At 53.3% G+C, this 24,690-nt stretch overlaps 1 protein-coding gene across 7 annotated transcripts in view; it reads left to right on the forward strand.

Annotated features, from left to right (window-relative positions):
- Positions 1–834: 834 nt before the first annotated feature.
- The window catches only part of PDE4A (phosphodiesterase 4A), a 34,155-nt gene continuing 10,299 nt past the window's right edge, over positions 835–24,690 (forward strand). The window contains exons 1-7 of one of the 7 annotated variants that reach the window (XM_032465622.1): positions 1,010–1,148; positions 19,413–19,678; positions 20,321–20,355; positions 20,532–20,568; positions 20,690–20,760; positions 21,576–21,625; positions 21,782–21,894. In XM_032465622.1, coding sequence (XP_032321513.1) covers positions 19,427–19,678; positions 20,321–20,355; positions 20,532–20,568; positions 20,690–20,760; positions 21,576–21,625; positions 21,782–21,894 — 558 coding nt within the window. In that variant the 5' untranslated portion in view covers positions 1,010–1,148; positions 19,413–19,426. Of the gene's footprint in view, positions 1,149–8,175; positions 8,544–9,635; positions 10,036–19,412; positions 19,679–20,320; positions 20,356–20,531; positions 20,569–20,689; positions 20,761–21,575; positions 21,626–21,781; positions 21,895–23,777; positions 23,988–24,690 lie in introns of those variants that run through there. The other 6 variants (XM_032465620.1, XM_032465621.1, XM_032465619.1 and 3 more) reach the window with 6 other exon arrangements.

The raw sequence follows: 24,690 nt of genomic DNA on the forward strand, positions 1-24,690 counted from the left end.
CACAGCGAAATCCAGAGAAACAGGCAGACCTCAGCAGCTAACCACGTGCGCACACACACTTCGAGCAGGCACCGAAAACACAGACAGCCCTCGGAAGAGGCCACGTGCGCGCACATCCTGCCCTGGGCACACACCATCACCATCCTCCAACCCGCCAACAGGAGAGTCCCCGAACACCGTCGCTGCCCGCCGCAGCGGGTCCCGTGTCACCGAGACCACTTCCCACAAGCTCCCTCTGGCAGGGGTAGCAGCGAGGACAAGCCAGCACTGGGCTCCGCCCCCACCATGATGGACGGACTGACTGACACACCGGCAACCAGTCGGGTGTCTCCTTCACGATCGGATTAACCGTTTAACTCCTTTGTGCCCGTGCGCGCTGCGGCTAGGCAAGGCGCTCTGGAGAGAGCCGAGTTCCGGCGCCCCCTCCCCGCCGGGAGCGGTGCTCTGCGTGGGTGGGGAGGGCCCCCCCTCCTTGGGTGGCTGCCCCCCACTGGCCCGGACAGAGGAGGAGGGGGGCGGCGCTGACAGCCGCGGCGGGCAGGGGGCGGGGAGAGGCGGGACGGGGCGGGGGAGCCGGGGCTGGCGCCGAGCGGGACGCCGAGTGCGGAGAGCGCTGCCGGGCACCGAGCGGAGCGCCAGGCGCCGACAGGAGGCCTTCGCACCGGCCCGGGGGCAATCAGCCCGTAGCGCCCCCGGGTCTGTCCCCGGGGCGCCATGGCCCCACCGAGGCCAGGCGCACCCACGGGGCCCCGGGAGCGTATGCTCTCGCGCAGCTGAACCAGGTGCAGCTTGGAGAGGCCGGGGCCCCCTGGGGTGCAGGTGGGGGCCAGGGCCATGGAGCCCCCGGCCGCCCCCTCGGAGAGAAGCCTGTCTCTATCTTTGCCCGGGCCCCGGGAGGGTCAGGCCACCCTGAAGCCGCCCCCCCAGCACCTGTGGCGGCAGCCGCGGACCCCGATCCGTATCCAGCAGCGCGGCTACTCGGACAGCGCGGAGCGCGCCGAGCCCGAGCGGTCGCCACACCGGCCCATAGAACGCGCCGACGCCGTGGACACCAGCGACCGGCCCGGCCTGCGCACGTCCCGCATGTCCTGGCCCTCGTCCTTTCACGGCACCGGCAGCGGCAGCGCGGGCGGAGGCAGCTGCAGGCGGTAAGACTCCGGGAGGCGGACGCGCGCGGAGAGGATAGGCGCGCAGAGAGGACGCAACTCGGCCCGCTGACCGCAGGGGGCGCTGTGATGCGGGTGGGGTCAGTGTGACTGACGGGGGGGACGGGGGGGGGCGGAGGGGGGAGTTCTACTGCGGGGGCGTCCGGGACCTGGCCCCTACCCGAGGCTTCTGACTGAAGCTGATCCTGGGGTTGAGTTAGGGGGTACCATGCTGCGTGTGGCATTAACAGGGTCTTGTTTGAGGGCTGCAGATTTCAGGGTCTATATCCTTCATTGGTGACAGTGCAGGACAGTGGCTAAGCTGGGTACCACTCGACAGGGCTTTCCTGCGGTCACTGTACTAAGGGTTAGATTCACTGTGGGGATGTCCTAGGGGTCAATCTGTAGTGGAGGGGGGAGCTGCCTGCTAGGACCACAATGTTTCCTGCAGGCTGGGGGTCTCTTAGTTTCCTTCTAGAGTGGGGAGGACTGTATTGGAGGCGGAATTCGTAGACTTGCCCTGCTGCTGGGGTCAGTAATCTAAAAGGGGCCTCTTGGGGGAGCACTGTGTTTGGGGGCCTGTGTGCTGTGTTGGAGCCTCCTTTCAGGGCAAGAGTGTTAGGGTTCAGTAGCTGCCCAGAGAGAGGGAACAGTGCCAGGGGTCACACAGTCCCAGCACAGGGTGAGGGAGTGCCGGCCTCCCCAGGTGATGGTGTTAGTGTTGGGGTGTGTGCTGTGTATCCTCTCACTGACCTGAGTTTGCTCCAGCTGTTGGGGATGAACAGCTGTGGCTGCCTCGGCTGCATGCTCTGCCTGGCTTCTGGGGTCCTGTGATTGTGGCAGTGGGACTGTGTGTGCTTCCAGGATAGGGTAGTTTGTGACATGTTGACTGTGTGCTCCCAGGACTATGATTATGTGACTGCATGCTTCTGGGACAGTGATTGTGACAGTGACTTTGTGTGGTCCTGGGACACAATGATTTTGCAGGGTGACTGTGTGTGCCCCTGGAGTGCTGTGATTGTGACAGGCTGACTGTGCTACTGGAGTACTGTGATTGTGACAGTGTGGCTGTATGTGCTCCCAGGACATTGTGATTGTGTCACTGTGTGTGCCCCTAGGATGCTGTGATTGTAACAGAGTGACTGTAGGATGTAGTGACTGTAACACAATCACTATGCTCCCAGGACAGTGATTGTGACAAGGTGATGGTGTGCCTCTGAGACAGTGATTGTGACAGAGTGACTGTGTACTTCCGGGACAGTGATAACAGGGTGGCTGTGTGTGTTCCTAGGACAGTGATTGTGATAGTGTGTGTTTCTGGGATGCAGTGACAGTGGCACTGTGATGTGTATACTCCTGGGGACAATGTGATTGTGTCAGCAGGACTGTCCATGCTCCTTGGGACACTGTGATTGAGACACTGTGGCGTGCTCTCGGCTACTTGTGTGTCAGTGTCTGGGAGTCGGTGCTCTGATTTTTGGGGTGTGCTCCCATCTGCCTGCTGTTCTGTCCTTTAACCACCTCATGTTCTGATGGTGCTCTGGGTTCTGACTTTGTGCTCTGGTGAAATGGATGACTGATGCCTTTGACTGTGCTTTGCCTGACTCCCATGGGCACCCCTCTGCCTGGAGCATCAGTAAGACAGTCACATTCAGGTCTCTCACTCCTGGAGTTCCTGTCTGAGGTCCCTCTAGGCTGGGACCCTACTATTCTAGCTATCTCTGGGGACTTCCAGCAGGCACCACAGCCTCCATGTCACCCATTTGTCTCCATTCAGGGCTCACGCAGCCCCAGCACTCCTGCCCCGACCAGGAAGTTGTGTTATAGGTCCAGCACACACGGCCTGCTAGTTCCCAGAGGGAATTGAAAAGAAGCTGAAGGAAAACAAAGCTGGAATCAACAGGAAATGCCAGGACCAGGGACAGCACACCAAACTGGCTCAGGTCACTGTCTAAGAGACCCAGGAAGGGGCAGGGTGCAAGAGGAACAGGGCACTCTTCCCTTTTAAAGCCCCAGGGACCCCCCGACCCTGGTCTCTGGGGTGCTGACTCTCTGGTGACAGTAGCTGAGTGGTAATAATCATCATTGTCTCAGTGGGATCTAGCTTGTGATGGCTCACTCTTGGGCTCCATGCCAGGGACTTTTCCACACATCTTCATCCCCAGTGCCCAGTGAGGTATTCCTGTTGGGCAGATAGAGAAACTGAGGCCCAGAGGGACAAAGTGCTTTCTCCTTCTTACCCAAGTTCACACAACCAGGAAATGGCAGAGCTGAGATTCTAACACGGGTCTGTCTGATGCCTGTGTGTCCTGGCACAAATGTCTTACCATCTCTGAGCCCCAGTTTCCCCACCCAAAGTGGCGCTGTTGTTGGCACTGCCTTGTGGGGATCAGGTCTGTGAGACTGGGGATGTGAGTAAAGGACTTAACACAGTGAACGTTCGGTAGATAGTCACTCACAGAGCCAGATTTGGGAGAGGAGGCGAGGCCGTGGTAGACCCTGCTCCCCTGCTCCTCTAGGGTGGGAAGGAAAAATGGGAACCTCAACCACATCCCCACAGGGGCTCAGTTTTCTGTTTCACTGTGGGCCTGTGTAGCCTCCAGTGGCTGTGGCTGGAGGGAGGGCATTAGTGCCAGCATCTTCCTCCCACCCCCAGGCAGAAGGAGGAAGGGGAAACTGAGAGGCCTCCAATGGGAACCTCACTCCTTAGAATGGGTATTCTGCCAGCCCAGTTCTTCAGAAAGGGTGCACACTCAGGGGGCTCCTGCGCTACCCGCGTTGAAACTCATGCAGCCACCAAAAAGCGGATCCAGAGAGCCCTCCGGACTTGAATCACAGGCACCTCCAGAGAGAGGGCACTGCCCCATATCTGAGATGGCATCCACAGCCCCCCTCCAGACCTGGGGATGTAAGAGCCTGCGCTCCCGGCGCCCCATGGGGCTGAGTCACCGCACCGCCGCGATCAGTCAAGAGGCAGATGGAGAGGGAGGAAGAGAAGGACTCTGGTGGTGAGGTGGGGGGGACTTGCCTGAATTGGGGGCGGGGCCAAAGTATGACTCCTTTTGGACCCCCTAGATTCTCCCCACCGAGGAGGGTACGCTGCTTGGCCCCAGGAGTGGGTGGACGCAGTCGGACCGGGGTATCTCTCTGGCCCATGGCTCCACTTGGGTCTTCGCCTCCCCCAGTCCCTGGCGCTCCCACATCCCTGCATGTGTATCGGGAGCAGAGCTCTCCTCGCGCCCCTCCCTCCGCGCGCCCTCTGCTGGGTGACAGGAAAGGCTCAGGCTGAGTGTGCGCTCGGAGTCCGGACCTGCCTCCGGGACTCTGGTCCCCGAGCAGAGCAAAATCGCCGCCGCCGCCACTGCCGCGGCGCTCCGTATTATAATTTCATGTTTATTGAGCGCCCCGGAGAGCGGGCGCCAGGCGGCCGACCGCAGGCTGCGGGTGAGGTCCTCGCCCTCCGCGCGTCGGGACCAGGCCGCTCCCTCCATCCTCCACTCCAAGCCGAGCGTGGTGGAGACGGCCGCCTGGCGGGTGGAGAGGAACTTGGCGGAAAAGTTGAGGACGCGGAGTTCCCGTCTCGCCTCCAGGCGCGCTTGCCCATGCCAATGATGCCCATGCCAGGGCTTCCCAACACCAAGCTGCGTTTTAACTCACGGCATCTTTGGCTTTCCATTCTTGCCGAGGAAACGGAGAAAGTTATTTGCCCAAGGTCACCCAAGCAAGGAAGGGCAGAATCAGGGTTAAAAGCCAGGTCTCCTAGGCTCCAGACCAGTGGGTGAGATTCAGATTGTAGCCCTGCCCGCTGACTCACTGCGTGACGCTAGGCCAGCATCATACCCCCTGCCCTGTTTCCTTCTCAGCAAAGGGGGCTGAATAAGATCTGCCCACCCCTAGGGCTGTGGTAAGGCTGAGATGGCTGACGTTGAAGCTGGTGTTTTGAGAACTGCACTTCCTCAAAACGCACTTCCTCCGCAGAGAGAAAGGGGGGCATCCCCCAAACCACAAACCCAAGCCCTGGCTGCCAGGGTGCCCACTTCTTCACCACTAACAGATTGACTGCCAGCTCCTTGGAATTGCAGGAAATTAGGACTTTGGGACTAGGGGAGCTACAGACTGGCAGCGTGAGTACAGAGTTTTGGTGGCATCTGAGCCCACCGATTTCACTCCTGAGTGGGATACCAAATCCAGCCTTTGCCCTTGACTTGCTATGTGGCCTTGGGAAAGGATTTCACCGGTCAAAGCCTCATTTTCCTCATCTGCAACGCTGCCATTCATTCCACAAGCATTGATTGAGCATCCTCAGGCTGTGGTAAAGAATGAAATGGACCCAGTCCCTGCCGTCCTGGCATTCTCGGGGTAGTGGGTGAGGAAGAAATAGCAAATTCCAGTTGGTGACACATGGGACAAGAAGAAGAGAAGGACCTTGAGGTCAGGAAATGTCTCTGAGGAGGTGACATTTGAGCAGAGACTTAAATGAAGTGAAAAAGGATGTCATGTGGGTGTCTGAAGAATGACGGTGACAAGCAGAGGGAACAGCCAGTGCAAAGGTCCTGAGGTAGAAGCCCGTCTGATACGTTGGAAGAAAAGCAGGACAGCAAGTGTGTCTGGGGCAGAGTGATCAAGTGATGCTGGAAGGAAATGAAGCAGGGAGGTGATGGGGCAGCTAATGTAGGGCCTTGTAGGCCACGGTCAGTATTGGCTTTAGACCTCAGTTTACATCTGACTTCCTAGGAAGGGTCAAAAGTCACTGGGCTGAAAGGAAACTGAAATGTGAAGGGCCTGTGTAGCCAAGTGGCCAGAATCCCAGTCCCTCTAGTCAGACAACTCAACTCATAATCCATCTGTGTTCCTTCTAGGCTGGGTGACCCTAGCCAAATCACTTCCCTCTCTGGGCCTTGGCTTCCCCATTTCTGAAATGGGTCTATTCCCAAAGTCTGATCTGAAGAATCAGCCAAACAATACGGGGAACCTGAGGGCAGATAAGCGTGAATGAATGGACTTAGGGGTCCTGGTAGCCAGGGCATAGGTCTTAATGGGTTTAGAGCAACAGTTCTCAGCCGGCATCAGGGGCAATTCTGCCCCCCCAGGGGACATGTGGCAATGACTGGAGACATTTTTAGTTGTCATGACTAGGTGCTGCTGGCATCTAGTGGGGAGGAGCCAGGGATTCTGCTACTGCTATTACCACACAGGACTGCCCCCCCCCCAGGACAAAGGATTACCGGGTGCCAAAGGTTGGTTTTGCCAAGGTTGGGAAACCCTGCATTCCCAGGTGACATCACCTCCAAGGGGGTGAAATTTGATTCTTGGACTGGACGTGTGAAAAAAAAAATCTTACTTTTATGTATAAAATCCAGATATACACCTAGTACATAAATAGATAAACAGTATATCTATGGCATTACATTTATGGAGGAGGCAATGAGGGGAGAGGTCTAAAAAGCCACTTAGGGAGGCGATTGTGAAATAAAAGGAGACAACCACTGGTCTAGAGCTTAGCTTAGCCACTCATTGGCTATGTGACCTTGACCTATGTTGTTTCTTTCTAAGGCTCAGTTTTCCCATCCATTAAAATGGGACCATAGTATCTCTTGGTGGGCATTTTGTGAGGATTAAATGAAATCATAGTTGCAGGCACTGAACGCACAGGAAGCATTCTGAAGGTTAACTGTGGTCATCATCAGCAGCAGCAGCAGCAGCATCGTCTGTATCCTCTGGCCAGTATGTGGCTTGCACATTATAAGCTCTCCATAAATGTTTTTTCCAGTAACAATAGTTGTAGCTAACACTGAGTGCTTAGTATGTCCAGATGCTTTTCTGAGCCTTTTACATGTCCAGATATGAGGTGTGTAGTGTTATTCTACCCATTTTACAGGTGGGAAAACTGAGGCTCAGTGAAATGAAGTGACTGGCTCAAGGTCAAATGAATAAGAGATGGCAGAGGCCAGACTCAAGCCTAGGCCATCCAACTTTGGACCCCTTGATATCGGAGCCAACAGGTAGACAGGGAAAGATATTCACTGAGGCGATTTAGATTTAAAATAAAGATTTGTTCTAGTGTCTTATTTTAAACATTGTCTCTCCCACTTCCCTAACCCCCAAGAGCCACAGATAGGTGGGGTGGGTGCTGGAATAAGTAGCTAGCTGACTTTACTCAGGAATCTTCACCATTCTGAGTCTCAGTTTCCCCATTTGTGCAAGGGGATAATATACCTCCCACAGAGTCACAGTGGTTGGGCATTCAGAGCCACCACTGCTGGGTCCCACAGAAGTCAGTACTGAGGGGATGTCAGATTCTTGGAGCTACCTTATGAGCTGTGGGGGCCCCAATTCTAAGAGGTGCCTCAGATTCTAAGGAGGGACCCTAGGATTGGGGGGCCTTTCATGAGGTCTGTGGGGATGCTCTGTGGCTGTGGGAGATTCTTGGGGTGTTTGGAGGGTCTCTGCATGACTCAGGGATGCTGAGAGTGCTCCTGAGGGTTTGGGTGAATTCTGAGGAACTGTGGTGGTTGTCCTGGCATCTGAAGAGACTTCTCATGGGTTCTCAGAGTACCCCTGGCATTTGTGGGTACCTCCTGGTGTTCTTGGGATGCCCTTGGGGTTTGTGGGGATGTCTCAGTAACGGCGAGGACATAGAGGGGGGCACCTGGGGAGCTATGAGAGTGTCCAGGGTCTATGGGAGCCTCTCAGAGCACCTCTGGGTTTTGTGGGGGAACACAGGGATTTGGTGGGCACTTCTGGGTTGTGTGGGGACATCTCAGGGATAGTGGGTGCACTCCCTGGGATTGTGGGGCTGTCTGAGGGACTTCGGGGATGCCCCTAAGGTCTGTGGAAGCTCACAACATCACCAACGTGTGTATGTGTGTGAGTGCCCCAGAGATTTGGGGGACAGCCCGGGTGTTTGTAGAGACTCTTCCGGTGATTGTGAAGACGTCAGAAGGACTGCAGGGAGTGCCTAGGGTCTGTGGGGCGCCCCAGACCCGCCCCGCCCCGGGGGCGGCCCCAGCGCGTAGCCGGAAGGGCCAAGGCGGGCGGGCGGGGTGGGGCGCGTGGGCCCCAGAGAAGGGCCGCCGGCCTGCGTGGGCCGCGCGGGGCGGGCGGCGCTGCTCCCCAGCGCCCGCCAAGGCGGGGCCGCCCCGCGCCCCCCGCGGCCATGGCGCGGCCGCGCGGCCTGGGCCGCATCCCCGAGCTGCAGCTGGTGGCCTTCCCGGCGGCGGCAGCGGCGGCCACCGAGGACGAGGCGTTCCTGCCCGAGCCCCCGGCCCGGCGCTCGCCCCGCCGCCCACGTTCGCCGCCTTCTTCGCCGGTCTTCTTTGCCAGCCCGTCCCCAACTTTCCGCAGGCGCCTTCGGCTTCTCCGCAGCTTTCAGGATTTCGGCCGCCAGGCTTGGGCCGGGTAAGTGCGCACTGGTGGCTGTGGGTTAGAGTATCCCCTGGACGTCTGGCTCGCGACGCGGTCTGGGATCCGTAGCTGGCTCTTCCAGCCTCACTCTTCCTCTTCGTCACAGGGCAACGATAAAAATCATCTCTGCTCGCCAGGGTTGCTGTGGAGACATCTGATAAGGCATGCAGTAGGCGCTCAATAAATGCTATGTTCCTCCCACTTCCTGTGCAGACCTGAAGCTGCGGTCACGCTTTGAGGGAGCGAGGCCAACCTGCCATCCAGGGTGATCTGAGGACGTGTATTCAGTTGTGTTATCCTCAGTCTAACGGCCCGGGAAATGGGGCCAGCTCCGCCCTCTAGAGGATGCCTTGCTAGGAGGCTTGGGGATGTCACCGCCCGCACCAGGCAAGGAGGGCAAATGGAAGTTCCCTTCCTGGCCAGACCCGGGGTGGGCAGCGGGAGCGGGAAGCCTGGGGGTGAGGAGCCTGGAGGCCACATCCGGCCTGGCTTTCCAGTGTCCGTTTATCTTGGAAACTGAGGTTGATAGCCCAGAGGTAGGCACGGGCTGGCTCTGGGGGTTTCTGGCTCTGGGGGCTTCTCTGGTTGCCCCGCTCTGCCCTACTCCCCGCATGCTCTTGTTTAGAATCTGAGTCCAGGGACACAGGCTGAGAAGAGGGCACTGTAGGGACAGGACGCTAGCCCTGCATCTGGACTCGGGAAGAGATTCGGGACGGGAGAGATAAGGAGGAGCGATCGAGGCCTCTGGAAGCCCGGCATGGGGTTGGGGAGGGTGTGGTGCGGGGAATCATTTGCTGTCTCCGGTTTCTCTCTGTGTCTCTGTCTTCACTTCTCTCTCTCTCCTGTCTCTCTTCCGCCGCCCTCCAAGCCCCCAGTTCCACCTCCCAGCATCCATCGTCCCCCCCCTGGGGTTTTTTTTCACTGGACCCCGCACTCCGTCCTCGGGCAAGTGGTTCCCCGCGGCACGCACCGCGTTCAGAGACCTCTAGCTGGCCCAGCTCGACGTCAGGGGGAGGGGGGGAGAAGGCGTGGCCAGAGGCGGGCTCGGAGCCCGGGAAACCGGAGCCCGGGGCACCCTCCGAGGCCCGGGGGAAGGGAGGCAGGCGGGAAGTGTGAGCAGCGTTCCGCAGGGCCCCTGCAGGAGGAGGCAGGCAGGGGAGCCAGCCCAGGCGCTGCGGACGAGGGGACGCCTGAACGCCCGGGGCCGCCCCTTGGGGGGGGTCACCGGGAGGGCGGGTGTACAGGCGGCGCCGGCGGCGGCTGCCGCAGACACCTCGGGCCTGGCGAGCGGTGCACGCCACACCAGGGTGCAGCCGTCCTCATGCGCGCGCCAACGGCGCCTGGCACTCATGCGCTCCAGTGCAGCGCCCCGGGCCCGGCCCCGGCCCCCTGCCCTGGCACTGCCCCCCGCGGGCCCTGAGTCCCTGATCCACTTCTCCTTCAGCGACGAGGACACCTGTTGGTACCCTCCAGGCAGATCTGTCAGGTGGGTGGCACTCGGCCTGTCCTTTCCTTTGCCACCAGAGGCTCTGGCTGCTTTGGGTGGGTAGGGGCATTCTGTCTTGGAGGAACCCCCAAAGTGGCTTCCAGGGTCTGCCTGCCACGCCTTTCCCTGTCCCTAAACTGTCTGGGTGCTGCTGAGGGCTTCCTGCAGGTGGTGCCCCTCAGAAGCGGTGCTGAATCCTGCCCCCTTCCTACCTACTCAGGGTGGGATCCCTTCAGGCTCTTTGTGCCCCTAAACCTGGGCTTCTGGCATTCATTCTGGCGGCAAATATGGGTGTCCAGCGTCACCTGGGCTCCACTCCCGGGCCACTGGCTTCAAGCCAGGTCCCTCCAGCCTTGCTCTGCTCAGTGCCTCCAGTGCCTTACCCTCCCTCCTTCCTTGCTGGGGCAGCCAGGCTGAAAACCAAGCTGGGGTGGGGGTGGGGAAGAGGTTCCTGCTGGAACTTGGGAGGGGTATTTAGAATCAGCTGGGCAGTGCTGGGGCAGAGACACGATCTTTAGGGTCTCAGAATTCTCAGGGTACTCCAGCCTTATTCTTGCTCCCTGCACCAACCTCTTCAGACACCTGGACACACACGCTCTCCAATAGGGGGACACACATGCTCCACAGACACAGTCACACAACACACAAACATGGACACTTTCACAGGGTAATCGGGGTCACCTGGTGTTTACCATGCTAGGCATGGGGCTTCTGGCTGCTGGGGCCAAAAAGAGAACCCCGCAGTTGACCCAGGGTCATGATGACAAACATACCGTAGAAACCCTAGTCTCACACTACAGTGACTGCAGGAACACACACTCTCATCACAACAGATACCCAGGCCTGATTCTTACCTGCACATGGCCATACATAGGACCATTCATACCTCATACCCACTGAAGAGTCGGGGACAGTTACAGCACGTGTGTGGCACATAGGTACACTCTCCCAAGGTCACACAGACCATAGACAGACACACAGATATGTACACACAGATCCACACAGGCACCACCAACACCCAGACTCCTCTCACAAATACAGACATGCAGATCCACACAGACAACTATCTGCACTGAATACTCCTGAACACACACACACCCTGACTCACACACACACAGACCCTCCTTGCACACCCAGCCCCACAAACAGCCATGTCACCTGGCACCACGCGCCCGCCTGGCAGACACACACCAGCACCCGCCCCCAGCCTCCGTGTGACCTTCACAAAGCAAATGCCAGGCCTTTCCATAAAGGCTGCCCGGCACCTCCTACGAGGGAGTCAGGTGGAGTGGGGCAGGGAGCCCGGACAGATGCCAGGCCTGCCTGGGGAAGACAGACACCGGTGATTTACTACCAGGTTCAAATCCTTGCTTTACCACTAGCCGAGTTACTCATCCTGTTTGTGCCTCAGTTTCTTTCTCTGGGAAATGGGGTGTTAGGGTTTGTTTGGGCATAGCAGTGTGCCTAGCATGTGACATTCAAGAACATTTGACTACATTCATTGTGATGATTTTTATCAACTGGGATATGTCCTCTTTCCCTACTCTCCCCACCCTCCGCTGCTTGTTTGTTTCCCATCGGCCCCTGTGGCAGAACTCTCTGAAGCCTGGATCTGCCCCTGGGCTGCACAGTCCTCAGGAGGCCCAGTTTGATGCTTTGGGAGCCCAGGTGGGCAGGCCTAGGGGCCCCAGAGGAGTGAAGGCAGGTAGAAACTTCATCAAGTGGTCAGCCTGTCCAAAGGGGTGTCTTGGAGAAGTCATTTCCTTTCTGGTGAACTATCTGGGCGTGCGGCTGTGATGTCAGGGCCTGTTGGCTGTCCCAGGCTGCAATTTGTGGCTTTGGGTCTCATTGGGACATTGCTGAAACAGCCTCCAGCCTAACTAGTCACTATGAGCAGTGGCAGGTCAGGGAGGGGTGAGTCCCCACAGCTCCAGGGTCTGACTCTGAGGGGCAGCTGAGACCCACCCACCCCCTTCTCAGACTGCAGTTCAGCAGACCAAACCCTCTCCCCTCTCCCCTTCCACAGCCCAGGGGACATTCGCTCCAGGAAGCACAAACAGCAGGACCCCAGGGAACCTCCTCTTCCCATCCCGGCCTCTGGGCTCCTGCTTACGTGAGCTGAGTCCCCATGGGCTGCAGGATCTGCCTACAATGCTAGTTGGGCATCCTCTGGGCTTGGGTCTCACCTTCCCTGAACTGTGGCTCCAGTTCTGGGGGCAGAGGTGAGGTCCTCAGTATGAAGGACTCTCCCCTCCCCAGTGGCACTCCGCGGAGCCACATAATCCAGGCTGGGCCTTGGGAGATGGGACATGGTTCTCAGGCAGCAAGGCCACCAACCCCTCACTGTCCCTCTGTGCCTCAGTCTCCTCATGGAACCAGGATGTTAACAGAACTCGACTCACAGGCTTGGTGGGAGACCTAACTGAGTTCATGTGTCCAATGCTCTTTGATAGTGCCAGGGACACGGTAAATATGGAAAAAGTATCTTATAATTATTATATACCTCAAAGAATCTAACCTGGCACCTGGTACACAGTAGGTACTCAATAAACGGGCATTATCATCAAAGACCCAAGCTCATGAGCTAAGCATATTTTTTCCTAAGAGTGTTTTTATTTTTTTTAATTTACTTTAAAAAATTAACATACCGAGGGGTAGGTATATAGCTAACTGGTAGAGTCCGTGCTTAGCATGCTTGGAGTCCTGGATTCAATCCCCAGTACCTCTGTTAGATAGATAGATAGATAAGCAAATGTGACAAAGATAAAGATGCACTGTTTAACTACGTGAAAAAATTTTTTAAAAACTCAAAAAAATTAACATATAGTAAATTGCACCCTTTTTGGTATACATTGCATGAGATTTTTTTATTATGATGAAATATATGCAACATAAAATTTACCATTTTAACTTGAATGTAAAATTCAGTGTCATTAAGTACCTTCAATTTGTGGGTGCAACCATCCCCACCATCCATCTCCATTATGTTTTCGTTTTCCCATACTGAAACTCTGTCCCTTTAAACACTGACTCCCCATTCTCCCTCCCCCCAGCCCCTGGCACCCGCCATTCTGCTTTCTCTATGAATTTGACTCATCTAGGGACCTCATGTGAGTGGAATTGTACAATATTTGCCTTTTTGTGTCTGGCTTATTTCATTTAGCATGTTTTCAGGGTTCATTCACTTCATAGCCTGTGTCAGAATTTACTTCTTTTTTTAAGACTGAGTAATATTCCATTGTACACATACACCACATTCTCTTTATGGGCACACTGGTGGTCATTTGAGTTATTTCTACCTTTTGGCTATTGTGAATAATGCTTCTCTGGAAACTGATGTACAAGTATCTGTTTGTGTCCTAACTTTAAATTCTTTGGGGGTGTATGTACCTAGGAGTAGGATTGCTGGATTACATGGTAATTCTGTACTTAAGTTTTTGGGGGGCTGCCAAAGTGTTTTCTACAGTGGCTTTATATTCCCACCAGCAATGCACAGATATTCCAGTTTCTCCACATGCTTGCCAACACTTGTTATTTCCCTTTTTTGTTTTTTTTAATAATAGCCATCCTAATAGGTATGTAGTGGTGTCTCATTGGGGTTTTGATTTGCATTTTCCTCATGACTCATGGTGTTGAGCATCTTCTCATGTGTTTATTGTCCATCTGCATATCTTCTTTGGAGAAATGTTTAAGTGCTTTTCCCGCTTTTTAATTGGGTTGTTTTGTTGTTGTTAAGTTTTAGGAGTTCTTTATAGATTCTAGATACTAATCCCTTACGAAAAATGTGATTTGCAAAACCGTTCTCCCATTCTGTGAATTGCCTTTTCACTCTCTGAACAATGTCCTTTGCTACACAAAGGTTCTAAACTTGGGTGAAGTCTAACTTATTTTTCTTCTGCTGCCTGTGCTTTTGGTATCATATCCAAGAAATCATCGCCAAATCCAATGTCATGAAGCTTCTAAGAGTTTTATGGTTTTACCTCTTTATTTTTAGGTCTTTGATCCATTTTGGGTTAATTTTTGTATATGAATAAGGTAGAGATCCAACTTCATTCTTTTGTACATGGGTCACCAGTTCTATTGAATGGTCTTGGCTCCCATGCTGAAAATCATTTGACCCCATATGTAATGAGGGTTTATTTCTGGACTCTCTATTCTAACCCAATGGTCTATACATCTGTCTTTATATAGTACCACACTGTTTTGATTACTGTAGCTTTGTAATAACTTTTGAAGTCAGGAATTGTGGGTCCCCCAACTTTGTTCTTCTTTTTTGAGATTAGTTTGGTTCTTCAAGTTCCTTGACATTCCATATGAATTCTAGAATGGACTATTTTTTTCTACAAAGAACATCATTGGGATTTTGATAGAAATTACTTTGAATCTGTAGATCACTTTGGGTAGTATGGACATCTTGACATTATTAAATCTTTCAATCTATGAATATGGGATGTCTTTCCATTTATTTGTGTCTCTAATTGCTTTCAGCAAAATTTTGTGGTTTTCAGTGTACAAAGCTTTTGCCTCCTTGGTTAAATATATTCCTAAGTATCATTCATTTTGATGCTATTATAAATGACATTGTTTGCATAATAGCCTTGTTGGATTGTTCATTATTAGAGTATGGAAAAGCAACTGATTTTTTGTGTGTTGATTTTATATCTTGTAACTTTGCTAAATTCATTTATTAGTCAGTTCTGAGTTTTGACACATGTAATCCCCACCACTGGTTTCTTTCTCTTAGCAAAATTTATTTGAGACTCATCCAAATTGTTTTGTATATCAGTAGTTAAAAAGGAGACCATTTCTTTCTACTCTTGCAGAAAACTTCTGACACCAAATATGCATTTTTTTCCCCACACCAACCAATTCTCCAATTCTCTACAAAGATCAGTTGGGTGAACTACAATTTAATTCTGACACTAACCAGAGTTAGCGCAGATCCCATAGGTTAAGGGCTCAGTCCCACAAGACTCCTCCCACTTTAGGTGTCAATATCAAGTTCAGGTTGTCACCTGTGCTTCTAAGTAACCAGCTATAAATCAGAAGTACCCAAGACCCCCTCCTCCTTGAGTCCGATAATTTGCTAGAATGGTTCACAGGACTTAGGAAACCAGTTTCTACTTACTAGATTGCTGGTTTATTTTATTTATTTTTAGGGGGTTTTTTTGGGGGGGAGGGAGGGTTAATTAGGTTTGTTTGTTTATTTATTTTTAGAGAAGATACAGGGAATTGAACCCAGGACCTCATTCATGCTAACCTTGCACTCTACCACTTGAGCTATACCCTCCCCTCGGTTTGTTTTAAAAGATAAAACTCAGGAACAGCCAGATGGAAGCGATAGGTAGAAAAAATCTAAGGAGAGGGACATGGCGCTTCCCCAGGTGCACCACCCTCCCAGCACCTAGATGTGTCCAGCAACCTGGAAGTTCTCCAAACCCTGTCATTCAGGAATTTTGATGGAGGTTTCATTATGCAGCCTCAAATGACTAAATCATTGGCCATTCCATTGGTGATTAAGTCAACCTCCAGTCCCTGTCCCTGAAAATTCCAACCCCTCTAATCAAATGGTTGGCTCCCCTGGCATCCAGCCCCCATCCAGCGGCTGTCCAGGAGATCCTAGAGGGCAGTCACTTCATTATCATACAAAAAAGATACTTTTTACTGTGGAGAAGATTCCCAGGGTTTTAGGAACTGTGTGCTAGGAGACCAGAGCTGAGACCAAATACGTATGTTTATCATTACACAGCACTTGTGGTCCCCGACTTACGATAGTTCGACTTAGGATTTTTCAACTTTACAGTGATGTGAAAGCGATACCCATTCAGTAGAAATCATGCTTCCAGTTTTGATATTTTCCCAGGTTAGTAGCATGTGGTCTGATTCTCTCTCGAGATGCTGGGCAGCGGCAGTGAACTGCAGCTCCCAGTCAGCCAGCAATCAGGATGGTAAACAATTGATAGACACTTACAACCATTCTGGACCCAGACAACCATTCTGTTTTTCCGTTTCAGTACAGTATCCAATAAATTACATGACATATTCATCAGTTGATTATAAAAAGGCTTTGTGTGAGGTGACTTGCCCAGCTGTAGGCTAATGTAAGTGTTCTGAGCACGTTTAAGGTAGGTGAGACTAAGCTATGATGGTCAGTAGGTTAGGTGTATTAAATGCATTTTGCTGTTGATAGTTTCAATTTGCGATGTATTTTTCAGGACATAGCCCTGTCATAAGTCAAGGAAGATCTGTAGTTCGTTTGGGTTTTTTTTTTTAATTGCTTAATAGTATTCCATGGCAGGGATCTGCTACAATTTATTTATTTATCCATTCTCCAGTTGATGCACATTTGGTTTGGTTGTTTCTAATTTTTGGTAAATATGAACAGAACTGTTTTAAACGTTAGTAGGCAGCTTTTGGAGTGGACATATATTTTCATTTTTCTTGGATAAATACATAGGAGTGGATTTGTTGGATCGTCCAATAAGTGTACATTTAATTTCATAAGAAACGGAACAACTGTCTTCGAGAGTGACTGTACCATTTGGCATTCCCATCAGCAATGAATGGGAGTTCCAGTAGCTCGGAATCTGTCCCCATTTGGTTTTATTGTCAATTTTTGTTTGTTTGTGAAGCATCCTAGTAGGTATGAAGTGATAGTTCATGATTTTAATTTGCATTTCCCTAAGGTTGATGTTTCCTGTGCTTATTTGCCATCTATATATCTTGTTTGGTGAACTGTTCATACTTTTCACTCATTTTTTAATTGAGTTGTTTGCCTTTTTATTGTTGAGCTTTCAGCATTCATTATATATTCTGGATGCAAGTTCTTTGTAATATATTTTCTCCCAGTCTGTAGCTTGGCTTTTTATTCTATTTATTTTTGTTGTTGTTGTTTTCTTTTTCTTTTTCTTTCTATTTTTGGGGAGGGGGGCCCTTATTCTCTTGACAGTGTCTTGTGCAGAGCAAAGTTTTTCAGTGTTTTTAAATTTTTTTTTAAGTTTGTTTTTAGAAGAAGTTTGAATTTTTGACTACTTAAGATATCTGGTTTCCTTCCTAAAATTGGAGTATCTGGTTGCTCAGGGTCCCCAGCCCCTGGGAACATTTGCTCTAATGGGAGAAATGTGCTCTGAGAGTGGTCAGATCAGCAGAGGGCAGCAGTTAATGTTTTGGTCTGAGGAATCACAGGACTTGGATTCAAATTCTGACCCCACCATGACCTGGCTGTGTGACCCAGAGCTAATCATTCTCCTCTCTGAACCTTAGTTTCTTCATCTGTAAGATGGAGTCAATGAAATCCTTCCCCATTCCCCAACCCCAGGACTGGCCCAGAAATAAGGCTCAATATATGGAAGCTGGTATCTCTATCCTGGTCTAGGAGAGTTCAAACTTATTTCTCAGCAGAGGGAACGTTCAAATAAAATCTTATGCTGACATTCAGTATGTAGGACCAGAAAGGGGGGCAGGATTCTGCTTCTTCCCCTAGTCCCTTGCACCCATCAGAGCATAGCCTGAAGTCTGCTGGCCAGTCTAACCCCCTTACTTTAACAGAGTAACAGACCAGAGAAGGCGGTGGCTCTCCCTAGGCCACACAGCAGGTGGCAGGCACACAGCTCTCCACTCTCATCCTCAATTCTCCATATCAATTGCCCTGCTGAGTTCACTCCCCAAGTGGCGTATATGAGGCTGATAGACTTACAATTGCCAATGTTTTTTGAGCTTCGTTAAAATAAATACAACTTACCTGACACATTCTATATTTTACTTCTTCACTGTTTACTTCTTCAATGTTTTTAGGCACCATTCTGAGCATTTTATTTTATCTGTGTGGACGCTGGTCACCTGGATGACCTGAGGCAGGTGGTGATTATCCCCATTTTGTAGATGAGGAAACTGAAATTCGGTCTTTCCCCCAAGCCACACAACTGGAAAGTGGCGCAGCCAGCTTCTCCCTGCCTCAATCCTGAGAGTCTGTCTTGCCAGTGCCAAGGGTCCTGCTGTATCCACTGTGTGGCTGTGTCTCTGTCATCTGTATGTCCTCTCCAGCCCCACCAGTTTCCTTGCTGGTCCTCAAACAAAAACCAAATCCTGCCACAGGGCCTTTGCACTTGCTGTTCTCTCACCCTGGAGTGCTTTCTCACTCCTCCTGATCTGTGGCCTGCTCCTTCTCTTTCAGGCCCTGCTCAGATGTCACCTCCTCAGAGAGGCCTGCCCTAACTACAGCAGCTACAATCACCTCTCCAATAACTTGCTCTCACCCACCTAGTTTTAATTCTCTGCATGGCACAATCCAGACCATATATTGATTGATTCATTTATTCATTCATACATTGATTCATGCCATAAACATTTATTGGGCATCCACTGCATGCCAGGCCATATTCTTGGCCCAAAGGATACAGCAGTGAACACAGCAGACAAAAATCTGTACTCTGCAGAGCTTACTTCTAGAAAGGAAGATAAATAGTGAAGAAGTAAAATATAGAATGTGTCAGGTAAGTAGTATTTATTTTAAGGAAGGGAAATGAGAAATACTAGGTCAGAGATTGAAATTTTAGATGAGTTGGTCAGGGGAGGCCTTCCTGAGGAGGCAACATTTGAGAGGAGTCCTGAAGGAGATGAAAGAGGAGCCACTGGAGATCTGGGCAAGGGAAATAGCCCGTGCAAAGGCCCTGAGGCAGGAATGTGTCTGGACTGTTTAGGGAACAGCAAGGTGGCCATTATGGTTGGAGCAGAGTGAGTAAAGTGTAGAGTGGGAGGTCATGGGGCAGGACCTTGTGGGCCACAGTGAGGACTTTGGCTTTTGCTCTGAGCGAGCTAGGAGTCATAGAAGGTTCTGAGCAGAGAAGGGATGTGACCTGACTCAGGTGTTCACAGGCTTCCTCTGGCCACTGTTGGGGAGCAGACTGAGGGGCAAAGACTGGAGCTGGGGACCAGAACAGGGGCAAATACATTGGCCCAGGCAAGTGATGAGGGGGCACTGGCCAAAGAAGTGGTGAGAAGTGGGCAGATTCTGAATCAATTTGGGTAACGAGGTTGACTTGAGGTTCAAAGGAAAGGGTAGAGCCAAGGAAGACCCCACAATTTTTGGGGTATGCATTGCTGCTAGGTTAACCTGTTTATGTCCAGTCCTCCCCATGTCATCTCTGTGAGGGGCAGATTCGTCACTGCCGTGTCCGCAGCTTCTGCAGCAGGGCCTGGTACACAGAGGTGCTCAGTAACTGATCTCTGTAAACTCCCTGTCTGCTGTCTCTTTGGGGCTGTCAGTCTTTAATGTTCTCTATCTCTGCTAGGAATTTCCTTGGTCCCCTTATTCCTCTCGACCTGCCCCCCGGCGTTATCTCAGCCCCCCTGACCCCTCTTCCACCCGCCCCTTTCAGCTTCGAGGCGGAGAATGGGCCGACGCCATCGCCAGGCCGCAGCCCCCTGGACTCGCAGGCGAGCCCGGGCCTCGTGCTGCATGCCGGGGTGGCCACCAGCCAGCGCCGAGAGTCCTTCCTCTACCGCTCAGACAGCGACTATGACATGTCACCCAAGACCATGTCCCGGAACTCGTCGGTCACCAGCGAGGCGTGAGCACCCCCTGTCCCTACCTGCCAGCTCTTCCAGGCCTGGCCCCAGCACAAGCTGCCCTTCCCAGCAAGGAGTGGGTGCACTGCCTGAGTTCCCCCGCCACCTGCCCTCCCCAGTGAAAAGTAAACAGACCCTAATTCCCAGTCAAGGACTTGGTCCCTTTATAGAAGGTCCACCCAGTGAGGTACAAGCGCCCACCCTATCTCTGCCCCTACTTGGCTGCACTGAGCCTCTCCCTCAGGCCCAGCCCTTACCCAACCTGCCCAAGCCCACTCCTACCCAGTGGTGTTGGGGGCCTGGCCTCACCTCAGCCTGTCCCTCCAGCAAAGAGGGAACCCAACTTGAGCCCCTCCCTGCCACTGTTTCACCCCCAGAGTGTCCACCATGGCTGAGCCCCCTCCCACTTCCCCCCTCCAGGCTTCCCTAAGCCAGTCCCCCTCTTAGCATGACCACCTGTTGAGGTATGAGCACCCCCAAGACCTGTTGTGCCCCCTTCCCTCTTACTGACTCCTCCAGCCCAGCCTTAGCTGTGAGCCCTGGAAGTATCCATCTCACCTTACCCCAGCTCCTTCCAGCCCTCCTCCCCCTTCCCTACCCACTGCCCCCACCAACCGAGCCCTGTAGTGTGTTCACTGCCCTCCTTTTGTCTCTGTACCCATCCTCCCCACCCCACCCACCCCCCTGAGCTCCTCTCCCTAACCACCATTTCCTTCAGGACCGGCCCCTGCAGCGTGGCCACCCTTGTGAGGTGTAAGTGCCCTCTCCCCTCCCCACAGAGCCCCCTTCCTGCCCATCAGCCGCCCGGGGCCCAGCCTTTACAGAGTGACCACCCTAGAAACTTGTTTATCTGACACCCTAGCCCCTCTCCACCCCAGACCCTCGGGGGTCCCACTGTGAGGACCCTTGACCTGCCCCTGTCCTTGCAGGCATGCAGAGGACCTCATTGTGACGCCGTTCGCCCAGGTAAGACCCCAACCCTAAGGAGGGATGGGTCTCCAACCCTCCCCCACGCTTGGGGACAGGGGCCCAGCCCCAGCTGTCCCTCTGCGTGGACCCCTCTCCTCACTGCTGCTCTCCGACCCAGGTGCTGGCGAGTCTCCGGAGCGTTCGCAGCAACTTCTCACTCCTGACCAATGTGCCCATTCCCACCAACAAGTGAGTGGAGGCTGGGCCCCCAGTGTCTGTGATCATGAGGCTCAGCACACCTGGGCCCAACTCTGCGCTGCCAGGTGACCTCAGGCAGGCAGCCACTTGACCTCTCTGAGTCTCTGTTCAAGTGACAGCTCGCTCTGAGCCAGTAAACCCTTGCGATTCAAATACCTGTAACGTGAAAACTTTTATACATACAGATAGAGGGGTCTGGACACGTAGTGGTCAGGCCATGGGTAGCCAGGCACCCCAGCCTCTGGGCCACTCTTGGCCCTGATGCCAACTTGCTGGGACAAATAGCTTCCTGTGGTGCCTCTATTCCCCTTCCGTAATGTGGGAATTTAATAGTTTCTCCATGGGATAGCTGCTGTAAGGAGTTCAAAAGATGAGCTATAGAAAGTGCTAGAACACTGCACAGAACGTGTAAGTGGTCACTAAATAGAAGTAGTTATTATTTGCAGGCAGGGGTGCAGCTGAGCACTGCTGGTCGCTCTGGGAGTGGGGGGCTGAGCCATCCTCAGGTTCAAGTAGCTGGGAGGAGGGATGGTCGGGGAAGCAGAGAATTTGGAGACATAGGACCTGACCCTACCGCTGACCAGCCGCATAGTCTTGAGGAAGCCTTGAAGTCCTTGGGCCTCAGTTTCCTCATCCGTAAAATGGGCTGTGGGGCTCTGTGAGAGGCTATGGGCAGCATACATGGCAACATGCCTGGGTCACAGTGAGTGCTCCAAAAAAGGAAAACCAGCACTTTCCATGGAGAGAAGAAGGTAGGGATGGAGATGGGGGGACTCAGGCTGATGTTGGAGCCCCTTTCTTTACAGGCGGTCCCCGCTGGGCGGCCCAACCCCCGTCTGCAAGGCCACACTGTCAGGTAACCAAGCCCAGGGGGGTTGGAAAAGGGCCCTCTTGCTGCCCCAGTGGGGGTCCCATCCCCTTTCCAAGCACCCTACTCCCCTGGCGGGCCCCCATCGCCTCTGGGGGTCTGCAGTGAACCCTCCCAGTCACTGTCCCGCTGCCCCTTTTCCAGAGGAGACGTGTCAGCAGTTGGCCAAAGAGACGTTGGAGGAACTGGACTGGTGTTTGGAGCAGCTGGAGACCATGCAGACTTACCGCTCCGTCAGTGAGATGGCGTCCCACAAGGTGTGCAAGGCCTCCGGGGTGGGGCCAACGGCTTGGGGGCGGAGGGGTTCTGGGGGCAGGGTTGACTGTGGGGCGTGGCTGGTGGGCAGAGTCAACCTGGGCATAGAGCATATGCGATGGGGCCATTCCCTGGGTGGCAGTTTGAGGACTTGTAGCTCCTATAGATTATGACTTCTCCCAGGGCTGGAGGAGCCTAGTTTGTGTGTTTGTGTGTGTGTGTGTGTCTGTCTGGTTGTACATTTTTTCGCAGGCGACCATCTCTCTTGGAGGGCACGGTTGTATGTTTGTATGGTCTGTAAGTGTGTATCTGTGGCTATGGGTTTGTGTGACTGTTGATTTGTTGGCTACACATTTGCAGCACAGGTCGGGTTCTGGGAAGAGCCGTTAGGAGCGGCATGTACATGTGTATCTGTGGAGAGTATATGGGTATGCACAGGCGATTATGCGGGGCTGTAAGTGTATGGGGCTGTGCTGGAGGGCTGTGTATGTCTAGAGGTGTGAATTGGTCTAGGTGTGAATCTGGGTGTGTATCTCCATGTGTTTGTGAGTGTGTGTGTGTGCTTGCAGGGCTTCAGGGGAGGGTGCAAAGCTTCTAAGTACAGCTGTGCAGGCTGTGCACTGCACAACTCCAGGGGGTACCGTTCAGAAAGCAGACAATGTGAACAAGTCTTCCTGGAGTTGTGCAGCGTTACGGCAGCTTTTGTGGGAGGATGCCTATCAGGAAATGAATGTGCAGGTGGGAGTGTCTGTGTGTTGTGGGGGGTGCATACGCCTGTGGGTGGAGGTTTGTCTGGGAGTCTGGGAACATTCGAGTCCGAGGGCGATTGTGTCCCTCAGGGTGTGTTGAGCATCTGAGAATGTGACTGTTTCTCTGAATGTAGGTCTGCAGGTGTATTTCTGGGATGATGTGTGTGTGTGTGTGTGTCTGTGGGTTTGTGCATATTCCCTTATGGATTTTGTTTAAATATTTGATTGATTGATTGATTGATTGATTGTCTGTTTTTGTTTTCAGGGGGAGGTAATTAGGTTTATTCACTTACTTATTTTAATGGAGGTACTGGGGATTGAACCCAGGACCTCATGCATGCTGAGCTAGACCCTCCCTCCTCCCTTATGGATTTGTCAGGGCACATTTGTGTCTAAGGCCACATGGGTATTTGTGTTTGTTTGCAAGTGTGTCTGTGAATATGTTGAGTGTGTCTGTGTGTCCAGTATGAGTATTTGCCCTTAGTGTGTGTCTCCATATCTGGGTTATGAGTCTGTGTTCTTGGAAGGGGTGTGTCAGAAGGCATTTGTATCTGTGTGTTCTCAACTGTATACCTATAAACATGTTGCCATCAGAGTTGTAACTCTGTGTGTGTGTGATCAGTGTAGGACTGAAAGCATTTTGGTGTCTGTGTGTGTTCAAGGCTGTGAATGTGTCAAGTGTCTGGCTATATTGGTGTGGAAGGTGTGTCTGAGTGTGTGTGGACCATGTGGGTGTGTGTCTTTGTTTCTGGGTGTGTCTATGGAGAGGGAACATCCTCTCCAGGGGGTGTGTGTGTGTGCCTCCCTGCCCATCCCCGGCAACCCCACCTGGGTCCTGCCTGAGGCCCGTGGGCTCCAATGCCCCTTTAACGCCCCCCCCAACCCCCGGCACCACCTGACATCGCATGCAGCCTGCCAGTGCTGCAGTGAGCGCGCACACGCACGCACACAGGCGAACACACAGAGCCCAGAACCTCGGAAGCCTCCTCCCGGGACCCTCGCCCTGCCCCCTCCATGGGCAGGGGTCCCCGGCCGCCTCCAGCCACCACCGCTGCTGTGGGGAGGCCCATCAGGGCCAGGGGCTGGCAGATCATGTAACCAGGGCTGCTGCTGGGAGCGCGGAGGGGAAGGGAGCCCCCAGCCCTGCTGGGCTGGCCCAGGCCCCTCCGCAGCTCCCCTTTCCACTGCCCAGCACCCGCCCCCACGGTAGCTGCTAACCTGCAGACTCCCCAAGCCCAGCTTCTGTGTGCGGCAGCCCTGAGCGGGGCTAAGACTCCAAGATGCCCTTGGTGGATTTCTTCTGCGAGACCTGCTCCAAGCCGTGGCTGGTGGGCTGGTGGGACCAGGTAGGGGAACTCAGGGTGGAGGATGGGCAGGAGACCTGGCCCTGGCCCTCCCACCCCAGACTCTCCAGCCCCCAGTCTGAGCTTGTGTGTGTAGCTGTGCACGTGTGTGGCCTGGAGATGAAGCCTTGTGATTGTGTCTATGTGTGTGGCCCAGGACTGGGCGTGGATGGCGGGTGGCTGGGGGTGTGAGTCTCTCCCCGAGTGTGATTGTCAGTGGACATGTGTGTGTGTCTGCCGTGGTGTGGGGCTGCCTTGACCATATACTTGTTTGCCTGGGTCGTGGCGTGGCCCTGGTGGCTCTGGCTGAGATCATGTGGCTCTGATTGTGGTGTTGTTTTGGGCCATGTTTATGAGCCCAGAGCTGTGTGATTTTTCTGGGGCATGTGACCCCGAGTGTCACTGTCTTATTGTGTATGCTCCCTGATTTGTGTGTCTCGGGCTGTGTAGAACTGTGTTACATGGGAGTCTGTGTGACTCTGTGCAATTGTGTGACTTTGTGGGTCCATCTTGTGTGTGTATGTGTGTCTCTTTATGTGTCCCCAGGGCCTCTGGCAGCACTAGGAGGAGTGAGTGCTGGTCCCCAGGCACTTGGGCTCACCCTTCCTGCTGAGCATCCCTCCTGCCTCTCTGGGCAGGGTCTGCTCCTGCCTTGGGGGTGCTTTGGTGGAGCTTGGGGGCGGGGAGCTGATGCCCTTTCTCCTCA

This window comes from Camelus ferus, chromosome 22 (assembly GCF_009834535.1).
Source record: "Camelus ferus isolate YT-003-E chromosome 22, BCGSAC_Cfer_1.0, whole genome shotgun sequence".
NCBI lineage: Eukaryota > Metazoa > Chordata > Mammalia > Artiodactyla > Camelidae > Camelus > Camelus ferus.